Genomic DNA, 23373 nt, shown 5'->3' on the forward strand with positions numbered 1-23373 from the left:
ATACAATTAATACCATAATTTATACAGGGTACATAACTAAGCAACAGTATCGTAAATGTGGAAATTACATGCTGTAGAATAAAAAGCATGCTATGTATGTGTGTGCAAAGTGCAAAATTCACCACATTGGTTTTTAGGAGGTATGTTTAAATTTTCTTAATTTACGGCTTCAGTTTTGTTTAACTTTAAATCTAGCTTTTTCCATCAACATTTGGTTGAAATCCACATGGGCAGTTGATGTTAGAATGCCCACTGCTTTTCTAACTTGCCACTACCTGAATGTCCTCCAGCAGCTCCTGCTTGCGCCGGCGGATGTTCTCCAGCTCCTGCTGCTCCTCTGGAGTAAGGTCGTCCGGCACTAGAGAGGAATAAGAGGGATGAGTTAGGAGGCACCAAAAATAAAACGTCTATCTCTTCTCTCTGTCAAACTATTCCCCTTGAGGCATATCCTTGAAAGTAAGTCTGACCACAAAAATAGCATATCAGAATTTTTTTCCCTTCAATTCACCAGGTGACAAGCACCACAGAAAGAGCACAGAAAACCTTTTTTCCCAACATTATGCGCTAAGGTTAGAGGATAACCATTTGCCAGTAGACGTAAAAGTTTGTGCAAGTCCTGCTGTTACTTTACACCTCAGCCTGTTCTTCTCGTGTTCAAAATGTCCGAATAGATGAAGATTAGTACACAATCCTAAAAGATTGTTCATGCATTAAGAGGTACCTGTTTCATTAACTGGTGAGACACATTAAAACTCTAAATCTAATTAAGCTGCAAATGTAAAATGTAAGAAAATAATCATGTCACTCAGTGACTACGTTTTAGATAGCCCGTGGCAAACACTAAGCACCCTCCTGTGACCTCATTACATCAGCGGCAGGGTTCAAAGGTTAAAGGGGTTATGGCCTGGCTTGACTGTGTTGATCGCTGCCAAGACCGAGCAACATAATACTGCTCATGAAGAGACAGAAGCTCAGTAAATAGTAGGGCTGTGAATCTTTGGGTGTCCCACGATTCGATTCAATATTGATTCTTGGGGTCACGATTCGATTCAAAATCAATTTTTTTTTTCAATTCAACACGATTCTCGATTCAAAAACGATTTTTTTCCCGATTCTAAACGATTCTTTATTCAATCAATACATAGGATTTCAGCAGGATCTACCCCAGTCTGCTGACATGCAAGCAGAGTAGTAGATTTTTGTAAAAAGCTTTTATAATTGTAAAGGACAATGTTTTATCAACTGATTGCAATAATGTAAATTTGTTTTAATTATTAAATGAACCAAAAATATGACTTATTTTATCTTTGTGAAAATATTGGACACAGTGTGTTGTCAAGCTTATGAGATGTGATGCAAGAGTAAGCCACTGTGACACTATTGTTAATTTTTTTTTATAAATGTCTAATGATAATGTCAATGAGGGATTTTTAATCACTGCTATGTTGAAATTGTAACTGATATTGATACTGTTGTTGATAATATTCATTTGTGTTGCGCTACTTTTGGTTTGTTCTGTGTCGTATTGCTGTGTATTGTTTTGTTGGATTGATTAATAAATACAAATTTTAAAAAAAAATAAAAATAAAAAAATAAAAATAAATCGATTTTTTAAAAATGAGAATCGATTTTTTCCCACACCCCTAGTAAATAGGCAAGTAAAACATGCCTATTTGACATACATAGTGCATATAGTAGCCTAAAAGTACCCCTACATTAACCAAAATATGACAGTCATTTTCCCCAGGAAAACAGTCTGAAAAAGACGGGTCTACACATCTAGAAGTTAGTTCAAAGGTTTGTACGTGCAGGCTAACAAGCTGTTGCCACAGGACGCCTATCAGTGCACTCAAGTTATAATGCTAATTTTAAGATACTGGTAATCAGTGGAACAGTGTCAGTTGAGTAGCTAAAATGTGATTGGTTGATTTGATCGGATTAAACTGGAAGTAAAAAAACATGATTCAAAATAAGAAGAATTTTGTTTTAAAAAAGATTTTCCAAAACGAGACCTTGAAAAAGAGGGGTGGTCTAAAATTCATAGTGGTCTTACATTCCTGTAAATACAGTGATTCACAACTTCCAATGTTTAAAATCCCTATTACACAAGCTACAAAATGTGGTCCTCAATAGTACTATACAAGATAGGCCAATTCCCATTACCTGCACTGTAATGTCTCTTAATTTCACACCAAAATAATAGAAAACAACAGCCTTAAGGCGGGTTGTTAAAGAGATGGAAGGTTCCAAAACAAAGCCATGTTGTGTTTTCAGACTGGGCAGGGGGGAGCACAGTTCTTAAAAGTGAGGTTCCCACAATACACCGCACAGCCTACCTCCAGTAGCACAGGGTAAACAAAGTGTAGCACTCGGAATGTTCTACTTGTTTACAGAAACCACATTATGTTGTGCACAATGTACCGGTAGCACACACGGCGCTGTGGCGCAAAGAAAGATGCATAGAAAAGTATACAAATAACTTAATACTTGTGGTCAGAGGTTGGTACCCAGCTTGTGTCATTTCCCAAAACACAAGCAGAACCAGGGGCAGGAAACCATCCACTTAAACTAAATGCTGAGAGCTGCTTGTTTCCCTTGTCTGAGAGTCACCGCTCGACTGTTAGTCAGCAAACCTCTGCCCGAGCGTGGCCTCATAAAAAAGAGGCAGTCATCGGAAAAGGGGCAAGAAGCGAGAGGTGAGTGGAACCCATTATGCACAGTTAGCAAGTCTTACTGCAACAAGAAAGAAGAGAACTCATTTAAACAGTCAACCAGGTTGGACATGTTGTTTTCCTCTCATCTTTCTATCTGATGTTAGAAGACTTGTATAGCAACATGACAAAAGGGGGACTAGCATGATGGAATTTGGTCATCCTGGAACAAAGTCGCCCACATGTCTTCTCTTCTCCGGGGATTCACGCTGCAACAAAGATAAACAAAGATAATTTGGGGGAACCACTCGCATGTTTGTGAGCCAAATTGTCTGGCTGGCTAACAAGTTACAAATCTCCGGCTATATGATATGATACTTATCCTCGTTGTTAAATCCAGACTTTTGGAAATGTTTTTTCAGAGTGCAAACTGCTGCAGCTTAATGTCTTTGGACTGTACCCGAAACTATGTATACTTTGCCAAAGCACACTACTACAGTTTTTAAGGGCGGAGTTCCTCAATGAAGCAGTTCTTAGCTAGGGCTGGGTCAGCGGCAAGGGCAAGAGGTGACATCAAAGGAGATACCAATTACAGTTCTCCTCTCCCGCAGCACCAGAGCCCACTAATATGCAAGCTGAATGCCACACTGGCATAGAAATGGAGATGCCTCATTTGCACCACCTGGATTGTTGGAGAACTCTCCTTGGAAAATAAGGAAATTAGAATTCTGAGTGCTTGTAGGATCACTCAGTTCGGCTCCGTGTGGATGTGACCCAATTTAGGAAGTGCCTCTGAACACATGAGGACCACATAAAAAAATAATTTTACGCTCATCGCCTAAGCGCATGATATTGATATGGCATCAATTTACCGTACACAAAGCTTGTAATTTGAAATGCAAATGATACTTTAACCGGACATTTGGTTCTAGTTCACCTGGCATCATTTGTGATGTTATGTGCAACGAAACTCATACCTGAAGCCAAAGGTCAAGTTTTGCTTCTATCCTTTTCATGAGGGTTATAGGGACAATTGTATAGCCTACACTGTTTGTCTAACCTTGAACAGATGAAAACTACATTTTGTTGTACTGTGCAATGACAGTAAAGATCTCTCTCTCTATCTATCTATCTATGTATCTATCTATCTTAAAGGACCCCAAGTATGTGCCAATAAGGATACCAAATGTAACAGGAAGCAATTTACTTTATGATGAGCTTTAATGCATTCAGCATAGGTCAGAGCCACTGGGATAATTGATCACTTGAGTTAGGAGGACACACAATAAAATGTAGTTCATGCACATTTTGTTCCTGCAACAACAGGTGACGTCACACTCATGAGGAGAATTAATCTCATTACGACACAAATCCCACTGGGACAATTGTTCATATCTTTGTGAGACCACACACACGCAAACCTTTGGACCCCAAAAAGCCTGTAACAAAGGGCCAGAAAAGGAATACTAGTCAGGAAAATGGGCACCAACCCAAATAAACTGTTCAACTGTGACCTCCAGAGTTTTTATTGCCACACACGGACAGACGTGAAGCAGGACTTGGTGGACCACCGGTTATGAATCACAAATCCCCTCAAGCATCCGACCTGGACTAGTGGCAGGAGTTGAAAGGGAGACCAAGAGGGGCCATGTCTCCTGAGAAGGAACGTTGTGTTCAGCTGAGGATGTGTGGGATGGAAACCGTTGGTGGAATGATCCATGGGTGACTGAAAGAGGGTTCAGGAGAATTCCTCGACAAGGTGAAAGTTAAGGTACAGTTAAGTCTTCTGTTGAAACTCCAGTTTTGAGAAACCATTAAAATCATAATTTATGTGCTATCGAGTTACACAGTGAATTTGTGGCTTTTAAAGGGGAACTGCACTTTTTTTGGAATTTTGCCTATCGTTTACAATCATTATGAGAGACAAGAACACACGTCTTTTTTTTAAAAGATTTTAAAGACGAAAAAAAAACGCTTGAAAGATGCAGCTGATGGGAGTCATCGTTGTAGCCTTCAAAGCCATCTAAAACAACTTCAAAACCCTACAGCAACGTTCTATACACATATAGTATGTAATGTGTTCAATATTTACCATATTTTGATCATATTAATCATTTCCGGAACTGATTTCTTTCGCACATTTATTTCTTTTTCCATAGCAGCGCACGTCTGACTTCTGGCAACAACTTGTGTTCCAGTTCCGGAATCAAACACGAGTGTGCTTTCTAATCATAGCAGATTTAGTAACAGACAACGAAGATGACTATTTTTGAACAAATGAGGATTCACAGGAAGGAAGAGTGAGACATTGGAGCAGACGGAAGCCGGGAGAGTGAGGTGAAAGTGACGATGCTATAAATGTGGAACTTGGAGCCAAGCTATTTCAACATAAATGGATAGCTTACCCAAAATCAACAGGAAACATCCCCGGCCAGTTGGACCTGACGAACAACCGTGCATCGAGTGAGTCACTTTAATATCGACCATGATACACGCAGCACGCCATCCGTGTTATTAGTACAACTACAGTACAAATGCTGTCAGGCTAGCTCAGCTGTGTACAAACAGAACATGAAATGTGGGCTAATACTTTACAGATACTTTAATATGATTGTTCATGTTTTTCATTCAGTACAGATTGGTGTCCTCTCGCAGTGTTGTGCTTTACAAATTCAAACGCCTTTCGTTTGGATGTCGAAGCTAGCTTATCTCTTGCCGTAGCTAGCTTTTACTGCTAAGACCGTAGCATGGCGACATGTTACTACGCCAGAAAAAGAGTTCCTCTGTGTTTGCTTTTACAATAACAATGTTGCTACAGCTTGGTTATTACACGGGTTACTGAATGTAAATTAGGTACCCAGGGGGTGATCAAGGGTGATGGGTCAAATGCAGAGAATAATTTCGCCACACCTAGTGTGTGTGTGACAATCATTGGTACTTTAACTTTATTGGTGATGGTTTTTGAATGCATTTTTAAAGTGATTTAGAGGTAGAATGTATTGCTCCCATTAGCTGCATTGCTAGCCACCTAGAACAAGACGATTTTTAGGTTAGAAAAGAAAAAAAACTTTTGTCCTCGTCTCTCATAAGGATTGGGAACGATAGGCAAAATTCCAAAAAAAGTGCAGTTCCCCTTTAAGGCATTTACCCCTGGATGAACTTCTGCACCTTTGCTGGTCCGATATATGATCCTGGTCAGTCAAATAAATACATCTTTATACCACACCTCACCCCAACCATTCTGACAAGCAACATAGTTTGCATCAGAGTTCAGGCTTCTCAGATGTCATTGGACCTGACCTCACAGAGCAAAAAGTGGGCTGACGGAGCACCTCAACTTTATTAGACAATATGTCAAAGCTGGATCGTTTGGATGACCTGGGTTTCTAATACAGAGGGATGGGAGTAGAGAGGACCAAAGTCCAACAGCTATAGAAAGCAAAACAGATTGCTTAACAAGTTCCCACTCACCTGAATGAGAAATAGTCCAGTTGTCCTCTCTTACATCCACTCCTCGTTCTGAATCCCTCATTCATACAAGAATTTAAAAACAGACTTTCTATCAGAGTTCATACGACGTCCGGCAAGCAAAATCATGCATCCATATGAGGCAGCGCGAGATGCTAGTAAGCAGCTCCCTGACAGTTTACAGCACAGACACAGTCCATTTGGGAAGGAATGAGCCTTGCTCACCACCTCCCTCCTCCATCCCTGCCTCTATTTTGCCTTTACTCGCACCAACATGGAGGCTCCACCCAGTGGTCATTCTTTCATCTGCCTCCTCTTCTCTCACACAAACTTGGAAGGTGAAATAGTTTCAGCTGAAACAGACTGAATATCTGACGTAATTTCCAATTACAGTCTATATGACAGGGACAAAGCAAGAAGAACCAATAGTAAGTGGAATTTGTCCAATGAGTTACACACATATTAGGTCAGCTGTTTTTGTTTTTAGTGAAGCATTGCAGACCGCATACCACGCCTTGTCTGTGACAATAAAAACTGAGTATGCAATGTGATATATAAAGCTAAAACCCACTTGACTACCAGCATAGAGTGAAACTGATCTTTTGTGCTACACCTCACAATTTAGGAATAACAACAGTCAGCAAATTGAAAACACCTTTGTCTGCAAGTTTTGGTAAATTATGAAATGATACAAAATCTTAGTCAAGCCAATTGTATTTATATAGTGCTAAGTCAGAGGCATTCATTAGAAATACCCTGGCTTGGCGATAAAACGCTATCAATTTATATCGCGATAGACACATAATTGTTATCGATAAAAAATGTGTTTGATAAAACCTTCGATCATTTTTTTTCTTCTATGTAAGAAGAAACCGTAAATTGCTAAGCAAGGCACTCACTTTCTAGTAACCGAGCAACGCAGGAAGTGATCACTGATGAGTGGGAGTGACACCCTAACAGCCAATCGGGTAACATTGATGCGCTTGAAAGAGTGGCAGCACATCACAGTAGCTCCTTTGACTCCCTTCATTTTTGGTATTGTTCAACTTTTCTTGCTTTTTTTTCTACTCTATACCTTTTGTTTTCACCCTCTTTTTGTGCCCTTGTGTGCATTATCCTTGCCATCCTTATCCTTTCCATACTTTGTAACTGAGCTACACAATTTCCCTTGTGGATCATTAAAGTTTGTCTAAGTAGAAGTATCAACTCGCCTTCTTTGCATGGAGTGAGAAGAGAAACTAAAAATGAGTGCTGCAGAGAGCAAACAAATTGTTGATAAACAAGAAAAGTTACCTCGACAGTATGGCAGTTTTAAGGATTTTTTAAAGCGGGCCTTAGTCTGATCAATGTGGCCTACCTTAACTGCGCTCACTTGAGCAAATCTAGCTTCCTGGCACTAAACCTGTAAAAAAAAATATTTTCAGGGTTCTCTATATTACATTTTTACACTATTGTGTTACACTTTATTAAGCATTTCTTAAATAGTCCTTATATTAAGCTAATTTTAAGAGGTTATTAAGTGTTCAACAGGATTTTAGAATTTTGATTACATTGATTGTTTAAATGCCATGGTTGTGTTGACATTTCCTTTCCTTTCTGCTTTGACAGCTGAGGGGATTTTAATCAGAGGAAGGTTACATTTTAAATACAAAATGTTCACCTTTAATATGTTTTTCTCCTGGTCCTTCAGCCATAACGCCCAGCTCTAAGACATACATTCAAACTAAAAACTTACTTGACAACAGAGACAGGGAAAAACTCCCTCAAGGGAAGAAACCTCCAACCCAGACTCTGTGACTGGTCATACTGGACTAGACCGGTACTGGTCTTAAAGTGAAAAAAATATATAGATATTCAACCTGATGTGGCATTTGTGAGTATCCAGTCATCTCTCATGGGTGGAGGCAGTAAAGCAGCCATAAGCGCTAACGGGAGCTGGCATGACTCAGTGCTTCACACCATGCACTCTCTCTCCTGACAAGTCATACCACCAGTCACACTCTGATTAATGCCTACCAGCTCCACTATAACCGGGGCGTCTATGCTCGGGACAATCGTTTATTTTCCCAGGATATAGCAGCTGTATTATCTAAGTGACGCATGCCAGGACATTGTGCAATACCATTGCTTGCTGCGTCCCATGTGATGTGGTGTGCATAGTGTGTGCGTATCTTAGGTTGGGTTCGCAGGGCTAAGGAGATGCGAGAGTTTGCCTCATGTCTGCACTGAGCAGCATGAGTCAACCTGGAGGCCGATGCTGTGCCTCACACGGCAAATCCAGGTCAATGAGGTATTTAGCCAAAGCTTCAGAATAAAACATGGCTTACAAGTTGTAGCAAAACGTAATAGTTCCCTGCGGTTAACTAAAATTAGTGCTATTTTAATTTCAAAGTCTGCCAGTGTTTAGCTGTTTGTAACGGCTTTGGTATGGTTGCACTTCTGTCACAACTTTGATAGTACTAACACTGAAGCCGGAATACCAGCATGTTGACCTCCATTCGGTGTGAGACAGCCAAGAGGAATCCTGTGAGCGGTCATTGTGAGCTAGTGACAAAATGCAGAGCAAAGTCTACATAGCTTAGCTAAAAAACAAACACGTGAATGAGTCAAATGCATAAACATCCTGCCACTAAACACGCATGGACACACACATACAGTACATAATCCATCTTTATGGACACAGAGATCTCCTCCTTTCTTTCGATAATCTACTTGTTTTTACACATCAATATGGAGCTCGCTTTGGGTTTTTCCTCATGAGCGGAAGTTCTATTTCTACCTACAATGCATGCTTTTGTCCTCCGATGGCAGTGGCCTTGATTCTTATCATAGCTATCCAATTATTAACATCCTCTTGCCACAAAAACACATCCGGACTTTTTTTGTGTCGATATCGACCTGTGACTTCACATTCTTGATGTCTTTATATTTGTATGTTTTTAGATAATCAAAGAGAGTATTTAGCCCACACACACAAACAGCAGGATGCCACTGCCCGTGCAGCATACTGTCAAACTTCTTGTTTGTTAGTATTCCTCACACTTTGCAGAGGGAGTGACAACACGCCCATCCTGTGGGAAAGCCTACTTCTCTCTCAGTTGACTCGCTCAGCTCCATCTAGGCACTCTTGCGAGTGCACTGTGGGTGAAGTGGAAGCTGCATGAAGTGAGACCAAGGGTCGCGACTCCCAACAATGCTTCTACACAACCCAGCATGCGGGCTGGAATGTGTCTCCAAGATTTCTATTGTGGAAGGTCTCTTGTTGACGCACGCCATGAGAATGTTCCCAAACAAAATGATACATTTTCAAACTTTTCACAAAGCATGTAAATCCTTACTTCATTTTAAACAGTTATGACCGCTTTGTGGTGCATTTTTTCTTCTTTATAAACCTGCTTTTTGCCTATAAATCTGATCTATTTTGTCTTAAGATCAAATAGACTGCAGGCATGTTGCATATGAGGCTCAGATATTCATATTCTTGCATGTTTCACTGCCCCTAACGTCATTAGAACGAGGAAGAGGGCAGGTCACAAATATCAAACATGAGTGCCCTCTAAACATTACAGCAAGCAGATTTAAGGCTGTTTCTTTGTTTTGACATCATATCACACATATCTATCATTATCTTTATTATTCCCGATGGGAAATAATGTGTAGAAAATGAAAGATCGAACAGTGTCCTACAATAGATTATGTTTAATGTTTAAGGTTCCATAGTATTTGAGAATAAATAGATGTTAAAACTGAGCTGAAAAATATGTTTTCTGACACATTGTCGGTTAAATCCAAGGTTTTATAATTTTGGAACATGAGACCACTGTAAAAACACAACTATATAGATGTAGTATAAATGGTCGGAAAAAACGCTGACTTGAGTGGAAAGAAGGGCGGCAACCCATGCACAAAGTCGACAAAAATATGATTATGGTGAGGCAACGGCAATGATCAAACCACTGGGGCATTAGAGCCAGGCCTTGTGGCCCATGACTTTTCAGCAGGGCCCATTAGGGCCTCTCAGCGCCGCCTGCTTTGCCGCTCATTAGGGAGCCATTAGTCACAACTACTTTAACGGCGTAGCCCACCCACCTTAAAGCGGCAGAGACAAATGGACAGTGAATCGACTGGTACTGCAATAACAAAGCAGCTGTGTGGGTCAGTGTGTAGGTTCTCCATCTCCACGCAGGAGCAGCAGAACAAAACAGGACCAGTCAGTGAGGGCTTCACTGTTCAATAATGCGATTAGCTGTGACGCAAGCAGAGGGGGCTAATTAATGCTGCCTGTGCAGAGTTGAGAGCTCTGCAACAAAGGCATATTGTTGACAGTAGTCCCATCCATTTTGTACCTCTTGTGCTTATTAGACGCACGTGAGCTGGACCCGATCCCAACTGACTTTTAGGGTATAAGGTGGAGTATAAGTTACCTGTACTTAGAGCTGTACAGTGCGAGCACATTAGTAGCATTAGCGACTAAAAATAGGTTGTGCGAGTATTGAAAAAAAAGTAGCACTGGTGTAAAATATATCTACCCCAAATTTGATAAAACTAGACTACAATTTTTACTCATCTGTATAACATGTTTGAAATAAACTTAAACCATAAACATAACCAAATGGACAAGTGATTGACGAGCAAGTGTCACTGATTACTCTGTGTGCGCGTGCTGAGAGCTGTGTGTGTCCCTACCTCCTCCGCTATGCACAGTGGGGCTGGAACCCCTAGCTCACACACTCAGTCTTCCAACACGGAAGAAACAAGGTCTTAGTTGGAGGGACTGGTCAGTAAAATATATATTTTTTTATCACCGTAAAACTTGACACAAACTGCACTGTGCGCTAGTAACTACTAGAGTTAGAGGGAATATTGAACAACAAATCAATGATTGAAATAACAAACCTGCCACACAAGCAATACTCCTTTTGTTGACAAGAACATATAGCCATGGAAGCACATTCAATCTATTTATTAAGCAGTGGCAACACAAACCAGTGAAAAATTTAAAAAGCTGCCGTCCGAGCCATAAAACTGCTGCTGCTAGCCTGTTAAGCTAACAAAAACAGCTCAAGCTAAAGTGCCTGTGAGACTCTGACTGAGCATGGACCTGCTGACAGTAGGCCTGGGCCGATATTCGAAAAGTCAATCGACGATAAATGAAAATGAAAATTGGTAAGTTTTCCAGCGTCGATAAATCGCCATGTACATGTTTCAAGAGCATTCACGCTTTTCGTCGCTTTTAGCGGCTATCCACGTTTGTACCATGGCGGAATGAAAAGAAGGGGGGTTATCTTGTCCATATCAAATGTCTTTGATTCTTAGTACGAAGCGGGGTAGCTTGCCCGCTAGCATCACACAGTGCAACTAGTTAGCATGTAGCAGCTAACATGAACAAAATAATCACAAAGCTAAATGTCGATGTGGGAATATTTCAGTTTAAACCTTTGGAACTAGATGAGCCATCAACTCTGAAAAGCCAGTTTGCCGAATGTGCAAACACTTCACGTTTGGCAAACAAGCAAGGTCAGTGTAAACTGGTGTGCACTCACAGAAAGTGTAGTTAAATACATCCCCAAAGACATACTGCCATTTAATACGGTTATAAAACTAGAATTTTTTGAAAGTGCTTTCATGACATGAAACACATGACATGTGTTTCATGTCATGTCGGTGTTCCTCACTTGCAAGCTTAATTTTGTTCTGCATAAGACCTGTTAATACATATCTTTAAACTGTAGTGTTTACATTGTTGCTTTACACTTTTGTTTAAGAAGGTCCTAACTTGTTTGACAGTTAAGTATTGTACAACTCGACCTGTGCCTACATGTTCAATATTAAAGTGCAACTTTGTCAAAACTTTAGCTATTTCATGTATTGTTATGGTTGTGTATATTTAAGCCCCCCTAGCTGACATCACACATTACTTGCAACACACACACACACACACACACACACACACACACACACACACACACACACACACACACACACACACACACACACACACACACACACACACACACACACACACACACACACACACACACACACACACACACTGCTCTCATATATATACTTTATATGAAATTTGATTCAACTGCATAATGCCAGATGTTTAAAGTTTTTTTTTTTAAGTAATGCTTTAATTACTTTCACTGGTAATTAATTACATGTATTAAAGAGTAATTCCGTTAGTAATTCAATTACTCTTTGATCAAGTAAGGTTTAACTAATGTATTACTTTTTTAAAGTAATTTTCAGAACACAGCCTGTCAGACAGCATCATGAAGCAGTTGGCAGAAGAGTGTTCCTGACTAAAATCTTTATGTGAATATCTTATAATAATGTTTACCTATAAAAACAACATTCTTATTTTGTGTTTTTAAAGAAGATTGGAGATTATATTTGACTTTCCTTCTATTATTTAATACTTTTTAAAAATTATTATTTCAAAACACCTCTTAATGTACCAGTAGAGTGGAAAAACAAGTTGTCTCTATATTTAAGCTATTATCATATATAACTAATTTATGACACCAAAAGACTACTAAAGTTTGCAAATAAATAGATATGATCAAAATAGTATCAATCTCACAGAGATTCCTGAGCCATTTTGAGAGTTATTAAGGAAACCAGTCATGTGATCACGTGACGTCGCGCTAGGAACCAAAGATCCCTTCCCCATCAAAGTGAAGTGAATTATATTTATATAGCGCTTTTTCTCTAGTGACTCAAAGCACTTTACATAGTGAAACCCAACATCTAAGTTACATTTAAACCAGTGTGGGTGGCACTGGGAGCAGGTGGGTAAAGTGCCTTGCCCAAGGACACAACGGCAGTGACTAGGATGGCGGGGATCGAACCTGCAACCCTCAAGTTGCTGGCACGGCCACTCTACCAACCGAGCTATACCACCCCAACAACAATGCTAATCAAGCAGACTTTGTGAGTGCCAACAACAATTACTTTGGGAAAAAATTATGATCCAGGATCTTATAGTTTGGAGCCCGAACACAAAGAGGATGAGCAATAAGTTTTAGAAAGCTGACATCTACCCGGATGCAGCTTTATTGTAACATTAGCATCAGCAGTAGCAGCATTGCTAAGTGCAACAAACAAACCATATTAAACCATAATAAAACAAACACTAACTAATATTTCCACTCTCACTGGGATGTCGACCAATGGGATGCTCACATAATTTCGTTTGGATGAAGATTCAATCACAATTCTCACAAAAAGTGGCTGCAACAAGTATCTTTTTCGCCACCTTACGGATGTGAAAGTCGATGAGCCTGTCGGTTGGTTTGGTTCATTTTCAGGTCACGACATGTAAATGGAGTATAGATGGCACTTCCTGCATGTTTTTAGACAGCGGAACCTCGATCAGTTGACTACTGTTAGTTATTTATTTACGATTTTGAATGCAAAAAAAAGCCAAGCATGTGTGTTCTTGTCTTACATAAGGATTGTGAATGATAAACAGCACATCTATTTTCAAATGTTTGCGTATTTCCAGTATGACTGATCCAATAACATGGTCAGAGTGCAGAAGTGTTACTCCAGTGACGTAGAATCTACGGAAAGTACAGAGCGGACTATTCAAAATGGCTTACTGAATTTGTGGCATTTTGTGACATTTTAGATGGTATTTTCACATACTTCACAGATCGTAAATACAATTGTATTTGGTTTAATGGATACAATGAAACATAAATAAGCATATAAAGTCAACTTGTTTTTCCACTCTACTGGTACTTTAAGTTGGGATTCTATTAGGCAAAACCTAATTTTCTTACTTGCTGGTACCTGTTTTTGTGTATTTGGGATCCCTATTAGTACAGAAAATGTTATATCAAGTAAGGCTGCAGCTAACGATTATTTTTCTATCGATTAATCTATAGATTGTTTTTTTCGATTAATCGGTTAATCTATAGATTATTTTTTCGATTAATCTATAGATTATTTTTCCTTTTACCGATTATTTTTTTTATTCAAAATGAAGATGAAAAAATAAATGTAGGCCCGTTTTTTCAAAAGGCATGGCTTTTATTTACAAAAAAAAAAAGAAGTATGGCCACTCAGTCAACATTGACAACAACATGACTAAATATTCTGTAACAATGTAAACATTTAAAACTTTTAACATTTAACAAAATTAAAAGTAGCTTATTTGCTTTTTAATGTGCAAATATAAAAGTCAACATCCAGTGCAAATCTTAATATTCTGCAATAGTATAAGCATTTCAAAAGTAAAAGTATTACTTATTTTGCTTTAAAATGTGCAAAAATAAAGATAAACATCCAATACAAAAAAGTGCAAAACGAAATATTCTGTAACAACAGTGTAAACATTTCAACAAAAGTGAAAGTATTGCTTATTTGCTAAAATGTGCAAAAATAAAGATAAACATCCAATACAAAAAAGTGCCAATGTAAATATTCTGGAGCACTGTAAACATTAAGTATTGCTTTTAAAGTGTGCAAAATAAACATCCAGTCCAACACAGTACACAATAACCAATTCTACTCATTCCAGTGAGTGTCTAACAGTTGTAATGAAGAAAGGTTAGCATGTGTACATGTTTGGTTCTTTTCTTGTTTACAATATTCCCAGCAGCTGAAAATAGGCGCTCAGAAGGGGTCGATGTGGCTGGAACGAGAGGTAATTAGCCTTCACCTCAAGCCAGGACTGCGAGTGAGCTGAGCTGCAGTTTATATTTCTAGAAGGTCAACGGGCTCATAGTGATGTTACTAGTAGTTGACTGGGAGGTGTTTATTATCATTTGGGGAGAGTCCGCTGCCTGATGCTCACCTGCTAAACACCTATCTGCTCCACGCTGAAGCGCTGACTACATGCGCTCTGAATACACACTGCTGATTGGCTGATAATGCTTCGTGTGTACCAATCAGATGGTTGTGTGGGTGGGACAATGCTGCGTGTGTACCAATCAGATGGTTGTGTGGGTGGGACAATGCTGCGTGCTGAGACAGACGCAGAGGAGCGAAGCAGCTTGTTAAGACTTTAGCAGCTAAAGTTAGCTTTAGCTTAGAAACTCGTTCGGTACACCCCCGTGCCGAACCGAAAGCCCCGTACCGAAACGGTTCAATACAAAACACGTACCGTTACACCCCTAGCAGATACAAATGACACATTCATGTTTTTGTGTAATGATGACAACGTATGCTCGCGCGGACGATTGACTAGTTGATGGTTTTCTTTTCAAATGTTCGTTCATAGCCGTTGTGCTGCTATGATAGGCCATTTCCGCTCGACACAGTGTGCATACAACAACATTATTAGGCCGTTTATTGAAATACTCCCACACTTTTGACCACTTTTGGCATGCTTTTCCCCCCTCGCTCGCACCGCTCGCATCGTCTGCTTTGATCGTCTGCTTTGCGGTCCGCCATGACGGTAGTGTGACGTAAATATGCGACGCGTCGACGCACAAAAACGGCGTCGACGTATTTACGTAACCGATGACGTCGACTACGTCGACGCGTCGTTTCAGCCTTAATATCAAGGCATGGTGGAGATATTTTAGAATTGTAGAACTGTCTGTATTACTTTATTTACAATAAATACATCGATTATTGACGTTTACTAATCGATTTTATAATCGTCCATGTCCGAATTGCGATGCATCTAAAAATCGATTGTTTCTCCCACTTCTAGTCAACGGCTATTTCCATTTATGGGTTAGTTTATGGACCAAACTCTATCGGGATATGAGTTTTGATCCATATCGCCCAGCCTCACACTTGTGTTAGCGACAGTGCTTGCACAGTTTAGGAATGTTCTGTGTTTGAGTGTTGCAGTAGGCCTTATGATTACATTGTGTACCTTGTTTGAGTGTCAATAATACAATTGGGATATTCAAGACATTTCATATTGCTCCTAATTTGTTTATGTGCTACTAACTTTTTTTATTTAGCAGCACCGGCGCTACAAGTGAAAAAGCTAAGCGTACAGTCAGTCACAGGCCACATTAGAGTTGCGCAATTTAGACGATATATGATATACATTCAGCCGACTATAAAGGTAACAATTTTGATTGTTGCATTGTGATAATGCATGTTAATGACACATTCTAGCCGTCTCCCAGAAATCTAACAGGAACAAAGAAACAAACGTGTCCTCAACACAAGTATCCTAATCACTGAAAGACGAGGAATACTGTAGCTGTACATGCTACATTACATACTGTAAACAGAGGTGGGTGGATCGATACAAATTTAGACAGTAAGGATACCAAGTATAGTGTCTGACTGTGAGTATACAGTCCATAGTACAATCAATATTTTTATTATCAAAAAATCTTTAGTCATATTTGATATTGTATACAAAGTCAAAAAATATGTCCCTTGTCACAGGCGGGCTTTAAGGGCAAAACCCAAATAATTTAAATCAGAGCCACCAGTAAAAAAAATAATTTAAATAGTAAATTAATATTGTTACACTGCCATCCTGTGTTTTTGTCTGATAATAGTTGTGATCAAAAATGTAATCATTCGATAATCTTGAATTTTTTAAGTATTAGTTTTGCACTGGTATGGCAGATACTGACTGCCCCTATACATACTTGGTATTGGATCAGTACCCAGATTTGTAGTATTGCCCGTGTAAAGTATCAAAACAACAGAAGAAAAACTGTTTATTACAGAAGTACGAATATAACCATTGTTACAACAGAAAATAACCAGTTATTTACAGTAAATTAGTAGTAGATTAATAATATTTCTGAGAAATTAATAAAACCGCAAATGACGCAGTATGTTACAGCATACGTCAACAGCCAAATTAAAACCCGTTTGTAACCCGTTTTAAAATGGATCTATTATCATTAGCTAAATATTTGATCGTCATCGCAGGAGGCTGCAATACATATTGTGATATAGTAGAACCATGTTGCAGCAGAAAATAACCAGTTATTAACAGTATATTAGCAATTAGATTAATAAAATAGTTTTGAGAAAATAATACAACCACAAATGACGCAATATGTTACAGCAGGGGTGTCAAACTCATTTTAGATCGGGGGCCACATGAAGAAAAATCTACTCTCAAGTGGTGACTGGTAAAATCACTGCATGATAACTTAAAAATAAAGACAACTTCAGATTGTTTCAATCAATCAATCAATGTTTATTTATATAGCCCTAAATCACAAGTGTCTCAAAGGGCTGTACAAGCCACAACGACATCCTCGGTACAGAGCCCACATACGGGCAAGGAAAACTCACCCCAGTGGGACGTCGATGTGAATAACTATGAGAAACCTTGGAGAGGACCGCATATGTGGGTAACCCCCCCACCTCCTCTAGGGGAGACCGAAAGCAATGGATGTCGAGTGGGTCTGACATAATATTGTGAAAGTCCAACACATCAGCGAAAGTCTCCTTTGTTTAAAAATAGAACAAGCACATTCTGAAAATTTACAAATTATAATGTTGTAGGGTTTTTTTACACTTACATGTTGCGGTTAATAGTATTCTATCTTTATTTGTCATTATTTATACTTTCTGAATAAATGATATGATAATGTTCATCAGTCAACTCATCTGTGTTAATTTTCAGTCTATCAAGATTTTAAAAAAGTATATCAAAATCAAATTACAGGATGTTATTTATGTAGTTTACTCATTTTCCTCGACTGGTGCACTAACATCATATGGTTTATTTTTTTGTCCAATGTTGTGACCAATGCTGAAGAAACAAGTCCATGTCAGAAAACCAACAGATTTAGCTGAACTGCACCAATTTTGTCAAGAGGAGTGGTCAAAACCTCCACCAGAAGCTTGTGTGGATGGCTACCAAAAGCGCCTTATTGCAGTGAAACTTGCCAAGGGACATGTAACCAAATATTAACATTGCTGTATGTATACATTTGACCCAGCATATTTGGTCGCATTTTCAGTAGACTAGAGATGTCCGATAATGGCTTTTTTGCCGATATCTGATATTCCGATATTGTCCAACTCTTAATTACCGATTCCGATATCAACCGATACCGATATATACAGTCGTGGAATTAACACATTATTATGCCTAATTTTGTTGTGATGCCACGCTGGATGCATTAAACAATGTAACAAGGTTTTCCAAAATAAATCAAGTCAAGTTATGGAAAAAAAATGCCAACATGGCACTGCCATATTTATTATTGAAGTCACAAAGTGCATTATTTTTTTTAACATGCCTCAAAACAGCAGCTTGGAATTTGGGACATGCTCTCCCTGAGAGAGACTATGAGGAGGTTGAGGTGGGGGGGTTAGAGGGTAGTGGGGGGTGTATCTTGTAGCGTCCCGGAGGAGTTAGTGCTGCAAGGGGTTCTGGGTATTTGTTCTGTTGTGTTTATGTTGTGTTACGGTGCGGATGTTCTCCCGAAATGTGTTTGTCATTCTTGTTTGGTGTGGGTTCACAGTGTGGCGCATATTTGTAACAGTGTTAAAGTTGTTTATACGGTCACCCTCAGTGTGACCTGTATGGCTGTTGACCAAGTATGCTTTGCCTTCACTTGTGTGTGAAAAGCCGTAGATATTATGTGATTGGGCCGGCACGCAAAGACAGTGCCTTTAAGGTTTATTGGCGCTCTGTACTTCTCCCTACGTCCGTGTACACAGCTGCGTTTTAAACAGTCATACATTTTACTCTTTGAAACAGATACCGATAATTTTGAAACCAATACCGATAATTTCCGATATTACATTTTAAAGCATTTCGCGGCCGATAATATCGGTGGTCCGATTTTATCGGACATCCCTACAGTAGACCCGTAATAAATTCATAAAATAACCAAACTTCATGAATGTTTTTTGTGACCAACAAGTATGCGCTCCCATCACTCTATCACAAAAAAATAAGAATTGTGGAATCTATTGGAAACTCAAGACAGCCATGACATTATGTTCTTTTCAAGTGTATGTAAACTTTTGACCATGACTGTATGTAGCATAATCTACGAAGATACAAAGAATTGCTCTTGAGACATCTAGTGGACACATTTAGAACAGCAGTTTCTTTCATTCAAACATTTTGGCTCATTTTTATACTTTGCAAACTCATCCCGCGGGCCGGATAAAACTTGTTTGCGGGCCTGATCCTGTTTGACACCCCTGTGTTACACCATACATCAGCACTATAATTAGGGCCTTTGTAAACAATTTTGAAATGGTTCTATTATTTACATACCAAATAACATACTGTCATTAGGCCATACCACCCATCCTTAGGCACATATACACAAACAATCATTCACACACTCTACATCAGTGTTTTTCAACCTTTTTTGAGCCAAGGCACATTTTTTTCATTGAAAAAACGCGGAGGCACACCACCAGCAGAAATCATTAAAAAATTATACTCAGCAGTCGATATTGACAATAAAAAGTCGTTGTCGCAATTGTTGGATATGACTTTAAACCATAACCAAGCATGCATCAATATAGCTCTTGTCTCAAAGTCGGTGTACTATCACCACCTGTCACATCACGCCCTGACTTATTTGGACTTTTTTGCTGTTTTCCTGTGTGTAGTGTTTTAGTTCTTGTCTTGCCCTCCTATTTTGGTGGCTTTTTCTCTTTATTTGGTATTTTCCTGTAGCAGTTTCATGTCTTCCTTGACCACCATTCCCCACACCTGCTTTGTTTTAGCAATCAAGAATATTTCAGTTGTTTTTATCCTTCTTTGTGGGGACATTGTCGATTGTCATGTCATGTTGGGATGTACTTTGTGGACGCCGTCTCTGCTCCACAGTAAGTCTTTGCTGTCGTCCAGCATTTTGTTTTTGTTTACTTTGTAGCCAGTTCGGTTTTAGTTTCGTTCTGCATAGCCTTCCCTAAGCTTCAATGCCTTTTCTTAGGGACACTCACCTTTTGTTTATTTTTGGTTTAAGCATTAGACACCTTTTTACCTGCACGCTGCCTCCCGCTGTTTCCGACATCTACAAAGCAATTAGCTACCTGCTGCCACCTACTGATATGGAAGAGTATAACGTTGTAAGTCTGCTGATCTCCAAAGAAAAGAGACACTCAACAACAATGCATTATTAGCGGATTATAATTACTGGTTTGCAAAAAATATTTTGAACCCAAATAGGTGAAATTAGATAATCTCCCATGGCACACCAGACTGTATCTCACGGCACAGTAGTGGCACAGTTGTTGAAAAACACTGCTCTACATTGCAAGAGGGTTGAGAAAATGTTTCCTTATTTTAAATTAATAGATTTTTAGTTCCTACATTTAGGGAGTGAACTCCAAAAATATGCTCCACAAAATCCATCTGTGTATCTTATTGTCTGATGAGGTTTAATGTACTACGCTTTGAAAACAGCTCATATTCATCCTCGTAAAAACACGGGGTGCTACAACTCGCCTGCAAGACAAAATCCTGGTCAACAAATGTGTAGAATGCTGACAAAGGAGCATTAAATGGCTGCTCTTCACACCTGTTGCTGCTGAGTGTGCACTAAACAAGAGGAGATGTACAAGCGCACATCCTGCAAGACAAAAATCAGGCTTTCTTCTCCCAAATATGGTCAACGCGTTGACTTAAATAACATAACTGGGCAGGTTATGTTAGTTTGTTGACCTTTTGTTCTAACGCTGAAAAAGTCGTCATAAAGACTAACAATAACTACAAAAACAGTTATTACACAATTTTAACTCGTTATTAACAGGAGAGTGGTAACAATGTGGGCAACATTCAGGTAAATGCGACGCGTTCCAACATGATTTCCTGAGTTTCACTCACCTACGCCATCTTCAGACTTTAACACCATGCTGTCCGTTGGAGTCCGACAAAGTTTAAGAAGCCTTTCCAAGTGTCCGAGGTTTGACCAAAAAGCCCGGTTATAATAGCTCGACCTTTTTGAGGGTTTAATTAGGGGGTGGTTGTTGTTTTCTCGGTACAAATAGGCACGGTAGGCGTCAGCTCAAGGGAGAGGTTTCGTAGAGAAGCTTCGCCAGCGAGACGTCAGTCCTGACTGCGCGCTGGTCTCTGTCAAACAGACGGAATAACACAACGACGTTTCCGCTCTTTCCTTTCACATTAAAAGTTCGCACAAACTTGAAGGACAAGCGTGTAAAAAAACTGTCTTTGATATTCACACAAAAAAAAACACGCCAGCAGCATTTAATGTAATGTTATATAAATATTTTTAAAGACAAATCGACCAGTCAACCCTTTATTTTAAAGAGAAATCGACCAGTCAACCCTTTATTTATTGAATCAAAAATACTGAAATTCCACGACATATTGAATTTGCAAACAGCTAAAATTATACACAAAGCAAACCATAATCTGCTACCCAAGAATGTACAACAATTCTTCTCAACAAAAGAGGAGATGTATAATCTTAGAGAAAAATGTAGTTTAAAACATTTGTACGCACGTACAACACTTAAGACCTTCAGTATATCAGTATGTGGAATTAAATTATGGAATGGATTTAGCAAAAAAATCAAACAATGTACTAATAGGATCCACTTCAAGAAACTCTTCAAACTTAAAGTGTTTACAAAGTACAAAGAAGAAGAACAATGATGAAAATTCTGAATTTATCTCATCCATCCATTCCTTTTCAAGATAATCTTACTCGTAGATAGATAGATAGATAGATAGATAGATAGATAGATAGATAGATAGATAGATAGATAGATAGATAGATAGATAGATAGATAGATAGATAGATAGATAGATAGATAGATAGATAGATAGATAGATAGATAGATAGTACTTTATTGATTCCTTCAGGAGAGTTCCCTCAGGAAAATTAAAATTCCATCAGCAGTGTACAGAATTGAGATCAAATTTAAAAAATAAAAAGTAAATAATGGGGGTATAAATGGAAACAAAACAGAAAAAATATTACAATAAGAATAAAAATAAAAAGTAACAATGAGAATAAAAATATAACAGTAAAATAAGAATATAACAAGAGAAACTAGGCAGTAGTGACCATGTTATCTCACCATATGAAATATAACTTACTTCATCAATTATTATTTATTTATTTATACATTTTTATTATTATTACTTACGGAGTATATTGCGAATACATTTAGAACAGGAAGTGAACAAAAGTTTTATCAACTGCTATGTAAAAGAAAAGGGGTAGGATTAACTCCTTTTTGAACATGTTCAATAGAGAAACTGGAAATTGTGATGTATCATGTTGTATGCATGCATGTTCCCAATAAACTCAACTTCACCTACACAGGAGCAAGTATAGGAATTGACAAATACCCAAGTTAAACATTGGCGGTCCAAGAGAAGCTTTGAACGGCTGAAATCAATTGTTTCCCATATTTGTTATATTATTTAACATATTTGACAATCAGCATGATTTTGTAACAGTCCACTTGTTTTATCAATATACTGAAGATTATTGTATTAAACAATTTTAACACCATTAAAGCATAAATCTAAAAACCTTAATACAATTTCAATTACAACAGGTATTTGAACACAAGATTTTCTGCAAGACAAGTAAGAATGACGCGCACCACGAGAGCCACTGGGAGTCTAAGGCGAAAACCAGGGATGCCCTTTATGTCGATCGCAGAGGGTAAGTAAGTCGATCGCCAGCCAGGCATTAAAAAATAGATCTAAAAATTAGCATTAATCAATCTTCACCAAGACGTCACTTCCGTCACTTCATTGACATCCATGGCACCCGAGGGTCTTCTGAGATGACAAGCTCATTATTAAGAAAAAATGACCGACAGGAAGGCGAGAAACACCTCTTATTTCAACACTCTCGCGCCATACCTGCCGTCAAAACTCTAAAGGCCGACTGCACAGTTCCTATCTTCACAATAAAAGCGCTGCTTCATCCTGCCTGCGCTAACAAAATAAGAGTCTCAGAAAGCTGGCGTGCACAAGCTAGCAAGCTACGGAGTTTGCCGCCAATGTATTTAGTGTAAAGTTTAGAAAAAGGAGTATGGAAGCTGGACAAATAAGATGCCAAAAACTAATTTCATGTGGTATTGGACAGAAAGGAGGACTTGTTTTCTCCTCCATTTGAAAATGCGGACGTTATCAGCACTACTGTCTGATTCCAATCAATGCAAGTCATCAGAATCAGGTAATACACCAACTTATATTCTTGTCTTCATGAAATAAATGAATCTATTTGTGTTAAACATGCTTGTATTATCATTAAACACCTTTAACTTGTTAACAAAAATGTATCTTTCATAAATAAATACATATAAATTATATATATGAATGAGGTAGATCCCCTCGACTTGG

At 38.7% G+C, this 23373-nt stretch overlaps 1 protein-coding gene across 4 annotated transcripts in view; it reads right to left on the bottom strand.

Moving 5' to 3' along the window:
* cyth1a (cytohesin 1a) overlaps positions 1-23373 on the bottom strand; it is a 74303-nt gene that overhangs the window by 21335 nt on the left and 29595 nt on the right. For 2 of the 4 annotated variants that reach the window (XM_062036629.1, XM_062036626.1), the window contains exon 2: positions 276-358. In XM_062036629.1, the coding sequence (XP_061892613.1) occupies positions 276-358 (83 nt within the window). Of the gene's footprint in view, positions 1-275; positions 359-6122; positions 6356-20871; positions 21141-23373 lie in introns of those variants that run through there. The other 2 variants (XM_062036628.1, XM_062036627.1) reach the window with 2 other exon arrangements.

Source organism: Entelurus aequoreus, linkage group LG25 (assembly GCF_033978785.1).
Source record: "Entelurus aequoreus isolate RoL-2023_Sb linkage group LG25, RoL_Eaeq_v1.1, whole genome shotgun sequence".
Taxonomy (NCBI): domain Eukaryota; kingdom Metazoa; phylum Chordata; class Actinopteri; order Syngnathiformes; family Syngnathidae; genus Entelurus; species Entelurus aequoreus.